The sequence below is a fragment of the Danio rerio genome, chromosome 5 (assembly GCF_049306965.1).
Source record: "Danio rerio strain Tuebingen ecotype United States chromosome 5, GRCz12tu, whole genome shotgun sequence".
NCBI classification, from domain to species: Eukaryota; Metazoa; Chordata; class Actinopteri; order Cypriniformes; family Danionidae; genus Danio; species Danio rerio.
The window spans coordinates 74,572,501-74,580,000 of NC_133180.1; the positions used below are offsets into that span (position 1 = coordinate 74,572,501).

General features: G+C 35.9%; 1 protein-coding gene and 1 long non-coding RNA gene across 8 annotated transcripts in view; one reads left to right on the forward strand and one right to left on the reverse strand.

The window, feature by feature from the left end:
- Positions 1 to 7,500, forward strand: part of LOC141385684 (uncharacterized) — a 143,269-nt gene that overhangs the window by 128,975 nt on the left and 6,794 nt on the right. The gene's annotated exons all lie outside the window — the stretch shown is intronic.
- dlg4a (discs, large homolog 4a (Drosophila)) overlaps positions 1 to 7,500 on the reverse strand; it is a 226,871-nt gene that overhangs the window by 20,041 nt on the left and 199,330 nt on the right. For all 7 annotated transcript variants that reach the window (XM_073951680.1, XM_009302021.5, XM_073951679.1 and 4 more), the window contains 5 exons: positions 6,478 to 6,622; positions 3,877 to 4,015; positions 2,231 to 2,387; positions 1,466 to 1,568; positions 813 to 927 (listed from right to left, as the gene is read on the reverse strand). In XM_073951680.1, coding sequence (XP_073807781.1) covers positions 813 to 927; positions 1,466 to 1,568; positions 2,231 to 2,387; positions 3,877 to 4,015; positions 6,478 to 6,622 — 659 coding nt within the window. The remainder of the gene's footprint in view (positions 1 to 812; positions 928 to 1,465; positions 1,569 to 2,230; positions 2,388 to 3,876; positions 4,016 to 6,477; positions 6,623 to 7,500) is intronic.

Consider the following 7,500-nt stretch of genomic DNA (forward strand, 5'->3'; position numbering starts at 1 on the left):
AATAATAATATTAATTCTAATAATAATAATAATAATAATAATAATAATAATATTATTGGTAATAATAAAAAAATAATAATATTGATAATAATATTAATAATAATAAGTATTATTATAATAGCAATATTATTAATAATAACAATAACAACAATAATAATGATAACAATATTATTAATAATAACAATAACAATAATAACAATATTAATAATAATAATAATAATAATAATAACAATAACAATATTATTATTGTTAATAATAATAGTAATTAAATAATAATAATAATATTATTGATAACACTATTATTATTATTATTATTATTATTATTATTATTAACAACAACACCAACAATAATAATAATAATAATAATAATAATAATAATAATAACAATATCAATAACAATAACAATAATACTAATAATAATGGTAATAATAATAATAAAATTATAATAATATTATTGATATAAATAATAATAATAAAAATTATTATAACAATATTATTATTAATAACTATAACAACAACATAATAATAATAATAATAATAATAATAATAATAATTATTATTATTATTATTATTATTAATAATAATAATAATAAATGCATAAATTGCTTAAATGCAGAGCACAAATTCAAAGTATGGCTCACCATACTTGGCCACGTCATGAATTTCTCTTTACACTTCCACTATAGTGATAATGCCATATATCATGATGAAAGCTTCAGCAATTATTGCATGATAAAAAAGACAACTCTGATTTCATCATATGCCTAGTGTGTGTGTGTGTGTGTGTGTGTGTGTGTGTTTGCTGTGTTTACCTGATATAAAATCCTCTTTTGGGGTTGCTCCGTAATGTGGTTGTTCCAGAGCCCATACTGCTGTTCATCAGCTGTTCTCTGAGGTCGTGAATTTTAGCCTCAAATCGACTGTACTCTGCACAAACAAACACAGCCAGAGCGTTCGATAATAAAAAAAAAAATCCAAAATAATTAACTTAACTGTTCATTAACATTTCATCTCTTTGTTTGAAAAATAATCAAATATAATGTATTTGGCAATTAAATTCAGTGTGTGGGGTTTTTCTGCCAGGTGTGTGTGTGTGTGTGTTTGTGATTCAAGGATGTTAATAGTATTATCAGATGCTTTTGTTGTTGTTTCTGTGAGGACTTTTTGTCCTGATGAGAAAAACTACTTATAAATTAAACTATGCGAGACTTTTTTAAATATAAAACATTATAAATGTATAAATGCTTTACAAAGCAAGGACATTTTCACAGTATTTGTTATTTTATTTATTTATTTTTTATAATTATTTAACTGTACACTGTCTCCTGTGATGGTTGGGTTTAGGGGTAGGGTGGGGTTAGGACAACACAAGATATAGTTTGAACAGTATAAAACGAATGGAAACCTATGTCATGTACCCACTTTTCACAAAAACAAACATGTGTGTGTGTGTGTGTGTTCTGACCTTCTGGTCTGTACTGAGCGATGATGGTTACGGTTTGTCCTGCGTTCTTTAAGGCAGCTGCTGCTTGTTCATGTGTAGCCGCTCGTAGATCTACACCATTCACCTGAAACATCAACTTCATATCATCAGAATCAACACAACACAATCACAACTCATCATTACTGCTGAACTACACTCACAGCAAGGCATTCAGCAGCATTATTAAAGGGACAGTTCACCCAGTAATTCAAATAATGTCATCATTTCCTCATCCTCCACTCGTTCAAAACCAGTTTACATTTCTGTCTTCTGTTGAACACAAAGGAGCTTATACTGAAGTGTTGGAAAAAATGCATCACGGTGGCTTAGTGGTTAGCACTGTGGCCTCACAGCAAGAAGGACGCTGGTTCAAGTCCAGACTAAGCCAGTTGGCATTTCTGAGTGGAGTTTGCATGTTCTCCCCATGTTGGTGTGGGTTTCCTCCGGGTGCTCCGGTTTCCCTCACAGTCCAAACACATGCGCTTTAGGGAAATTTAATTGGCCTTAGTGTATAAGTGTTTGTGTGTGAATGGGTGTTTCCTAGTACTGGGTTGTGGCTGGAAGGGCATCAACTGCGTAAAACTTATTCTGGAATAGTTGGTGGTTCATTCCGCTGTGGTAAACCCTAATAAATAAGGGACTAAGATGCATGAATAAACATTTAGAAACACTTGAGTGTGAGGAAATGATGAGGAAATGCTTATTTTGTGTGTGTGTGTGTGTGTGTGTGTGTGTGTTTGTTCTCACACTCAGGATCTGGTCTCCTTTGCGCAGTTCTCCGCTCAGGTCCGCAGGTCCTCCTGCCAGGATGAAGGAGATGAAGATTCCCTCTCCATCCTCTCCTCCAACAATATTAAAGCCCAAACCCGTGGATCCTCTGTGGATCACTACACGCCGAGGGTCCCTGAGACACAGAACATGGACACAGCAGAAAGAGCAGATATATTACAAAAATGATTTCAGCATTAGAATGATAATCATTTCCAGAAAACTGCACATGATCTCACTTATGACTTCAACTGAAACTGCTGAAGGCAAACTGCTGAAAGGAAACATTCATCCGTTTTTTTAAAAGAACTGCTGGTTTAATGCAATTGTGATCAAATTTTGATTTAAAAAAAATATATATATATATATATCATGACAAAATGATTAGCCCTCCTGTGAAATTTTAATTCTTTTTCAAATTTTCAAATCTCAAAAAAAGTGTAGTTTTTGTTGTCTGTCTGTCTGTCTGTCTGTCTGTCTGTCTGTCTGTCTGTCTGTCTGTCTGTCTGTCTATCTGTCTATCTATCTAGACTGTCTGTCTGTCTGTCTGTCTGTCTGTCTGTCTGTCTGTCTGTCTATCTATCTATCTATCTATCTATCTATCTATCTAGACTGTCTGTCTGTCTGTCTGTCTATCTGTCTGTCTGTCTATCTATCTATCTATCTATCTATCTATCTATCTATCTATCTATCTATCTATCTATCTATCTATCTATCTATCTATCTATCTATCTATCTATCTATCTATCTATCTATCTATCTATCTAGACTGTCTGTCTGTCTGTCTGTCTGTCTGTCTGTCTGTCTGTCTGTCTGTCTATCTATCTATCTATCTATCTATCTATCTATCTATCTATCTATCTATCTATCTAGACTGTCTGTCTGTCTGTCTGTCTGTCTGTCTATCTATCTATCTATCTATCTATCTATCTATCTATCTATCTATCTATCTATCTATCTATCTAGACTGTCTGTCTGTCTGTCTGTCTGTCTGTCTGTCTGTCTGTCTGTCTATCTATCTATCTATCTATCTATCTATCTATCTATCTATCTATCTATCTAGACTGTCTGTCTGTCTGTCTGTCTGTCTGTCTGTCTGTCTGTCTGTCTATCTATCTATCTATCTATCTATCTATCTATCTATCTATCTATCTATCTATCTATCTAGACTGTCTGTCTGTCTGTCTGTCTGTCTGTCTGTCTGTCTATCTATCTATCTATCTATCTATCTATCTATCTATCTATCTATCTACCATGTCTATCTATCTATCTACAGTACCTATCTTGTCTGTCTAGATATACTGTCTGTCTATCTGTCTATTCATCCATCCATGCATCTATCTATTTGTCTATCTATAACGTCTGTCTATCTGTCTGTCTGTCTGTCTGTCTGTCCGTCCATCCATGCATCTATCTTTTTGTGCATCTATCCCATCTGTCTATCTGTCTACCTATCTAGCCTGTCTGTCTAACTATCTATCTGTGTTGTCTGTCTATCAGTCTATCCTGTCTGTCTGTCTGTCTGTCTGTCCGTCCATTCATCCGTCGATTTTAAATAATAATAAAAATCCACATAGAAAGTGTGAGTACTGCTGAATCGTCTTCCAGTTATCCTAAAGCTTTACCTGGGTAAGTCGTCGTCTCCCAACAAGCCATGCAGCACAGGAGAAAAGCGGCTCGGTGAGGTGGGAGTGAGGGCTTGTGGGTAATCCGAGGCCAGGAAGTTTGGATGTCCAAGGTCTGTGTCCAGATGCGGAGAGTAAGCTGAACAGGGAAAACATCCACAAACATCGACAAAGCTGTAATCAAGAGGCCTTTGCCTTTCACAGAAGTCACTTCTGATACCAAATAATCAACTTATTATTTGTTGTTTCTAAAACTTGGAAAGGCGACAAGACTTTTGTCAGGCAGTGTGCAGTTGAAGTCAGAATTATTAGCATTAGAATATTAGAATTAATGTTTATTTTTTCCCCCAGTTTCTGTTTAACCAGTTAAACTCTGCTGCTATTTTGTGATTTCCGCCTGGATTTTGCCTACCTAAATTTAAAAGCTTCCCAAATCCACATGCAGAGGTGTAAATGCAAAAAATTGGTATCATTTTAAAGAAAACCCTTTGAATTTTCATAAAACACTTTTGAAAGTGTTTAAAATAACTGTATAGGTTGTCTGTGTTATAATAAACGCCTAAAAAAAGAGGCGCTTTTTGTATTTTTTTTTTATAAACTCAAATTTGAAACTGTACCTTTTAGGTTCTGTGTGGTCTAGGGTGCTGTAATTCATTTTAGTGGTTCCTGCACATGTCTGTAATCATAGGAAAAAAGAAAAATGTCTCTACCATAATCTAATTGAATGAACGTGAATGAATGTCGTCTCGTGGTTCCATCCCAAAGAGGGAAGAAATCACTTTCGCTCACGCTCACGCTCAATCTGCCCAGTTGGTGGAATGAACTCCCTAACTGCATCAGAACAGCAGAGTCACTCGATATTTTCAAGAAACGACTAAAAACTCAACTATTTAGTCTCCACTTCCCTTCCTAATCTGCAATTGCCTCTCTGAATATCACACTAACTGTACCCAAAAAATAATAAATAAATAAATACTAATACTACTAATACTTTCCTTCTTAGACTTTACACACCTGAAACTTGCCTATAGCACTTATTCATTGTTGCTTTTATAGTTGTGTAAATTGCTTCCTTGTCCTCATTTGTAGTTCGCTTAGGATAAAAGCGTCTGCTAAATGACTAAATGTAAATGTAAATGTAATTAAAAGTTATTGTATTCCATCTGATGAGAGGTGCTGTACAAGCCACAGGGAGCGATCATTGTTTTCATATTTCACTATTCTTTTGTTTGATCGAACATAATTTACTGTGTTTGGACCACATCAGACTTATAAAAGGATTACTTATGCACATCACCTCAGAAACAGAGGAGAATGGCCCTGAAGCACACAGCATAAGGTAAGAGATGACAGCTGTCTGTGCTATCTGGGGCTGCTTATTGATCATAAATGTATTGCTTTCACTTCTGCGCCATGGAAACACCGAGATTCATTCTGCAACTGTTTGATATGTGAATATAATTCAGTAAAAATAATGCTAGAACCGTATGAGCACCGGCAAGAGCTTTCATTTGAGCAATAACTTGTACATGTGTCATATGAAAAATATAAAAATTAACCAATGTAGAATACCCAGCTCGGGTATCCAAAATACTGTGTATTTAAGTGTAAATAACTTTTGCACAGTAGTATAAAAACTAAAGTGATGGATATGTGCATAAACTATAGCTTCTACACTTTCAAACGAAACCACTTAAGGAGGTCTGGTGCAATGATAGCACTTTAAATATTAAAGCAAAAGTCAATGATGCCACGGACCGCAGACTTTAATTGGTTAACAGAGAGAAGATTTGTTCAGCACATTTCTAAACATAATAGGGTTAATAACTCATTTCTTATAACTCATTTATTTGATATTTGTCATGATGATAGTAAATAATATTTGACTAGATATTTTCCAGATATTATTATTCAGCTTAAATTGAGATTTAAAGACCTAACTAGGTTAATTAGAGAGGTTAGGGCAATTAGGGAAGTCAGTGTCTAACAGTAGTTTGTTCTGTGGACATTCAAGAAAATATTGCTTTAAGGGGGCAAATAATATTGACCTTAAAATGGCTAAAAAAAAATTAATAACTGCTTTTATTCAAGCTGAAAAAAACAAATACGACTATCCAGAAGAAAACATTATAGGAAATACTGTGTAAAAATTGCTCTGTTAAACATCATTTGGGAAATATTTGAAAAAGAAAAAGGAGGGCGAATAATTTTGACTTCAGCTATATATGTTACGCCCCATTCACACGGGGCGTCAGCGTCAACGCTTTCTATTCACTTTGAATGGGTGACGTCAGGCGTTGCCGAACTGCATTGTGGATCCGTCGGCGCCGCTTCAGAGGTGTTGCTTGCTGCAGAAGTTGGGACCAGCTCAACTTTTCAAGCGCCGACGGAAGCGTCAGCCAATCAGATCGCTGTATGCAAATACACCAGCTAGACAGTGGCCTATTTCTGACTGAATTTCATTGGCTGACGCTTCTATGACGATTGTTTCAGCCCCAACTTCAGACACGCTTTCCGTCAAGCATTGACGCTGAAGCCCCGTGTGAATGGGGCGTTAGACCAAAAAGCGTGGAGATGAATGTGTGCACATGTTGTACTCACTGCTGGTGAGGTCTGGTGGGTTGTAGTTGTTGGTAAGGTACAGGTTATTTGGCTTGGCCACTCTGAGGTAGACCACCTCTGCTGTGTTTTTCAGCGCTCCCACCGCATCCTCATGCATCACATCCTCCAAACACACATTATTCACCTGCAGGTCACAGCACACAACACAAAGAATGACCTTACTGTGTGCTTTTTGAAAAACAAGATTTATTCGGTATAATAACCACACACTATAAATCATTTATTAAACATGAGCAAATAGTGAATTCATTATTTATTAAGCATTAACTCTACATTAGTAGGTGTTAGTAAGCAGTTTATAACTAAATCTACAAATGCTGTATTCTTGACTTATAAGCTCATGTGGTTTTATACTTTGTTAATGATTCATTTTTCATTACTCAATTAAGTGTTAACGATTCATGACCAACTAAACTTCTCTGACCACATTTCTAGAACTGCTGGATCTTGCAGATTCGCACTCTGGCCCCGTTTACACTAGTGCGTTTTAGTTTTAAAATGGCGTTTTAGATCAGAAACGATCCGCGTCCACACTAGCGTTTCACCTAGCATCTCTGAACGTATCTCCTTCCACACTACGTCACCAAAAACGTATATCACGTGACCATTCACGCACTCTGGGCATGCGCGTTCTAGTATAAACACTAGAAGTATAACAAAGAAAGCAAGAGAGGTATTTTTGTAGACAGACGACGAGGTCGAGTTGTTACTAAACGTAACAAATAAATAACTGCACAATGGCGCCTAAAACAGACAATAGTGCAAACAACGCTCCCATTTCTGTGCCCATGTTATTGTTTACAGTACTGTCTTCCGGTAGCATTAAAGCCATGTGTTATAGTCATGTGATAGGGACTTGACGAATAAGGGAAGGATACGCAATGACACAAAAGCCCCAATCAGGTAGCGAATCTCAGTAGTCCCGCCTCCGTTTTCAGATGTCTCCGTTTTTCCTCATCCACACTGAAATGAGCAGCAGCGTTTCAGAATGAAAACGGCCTC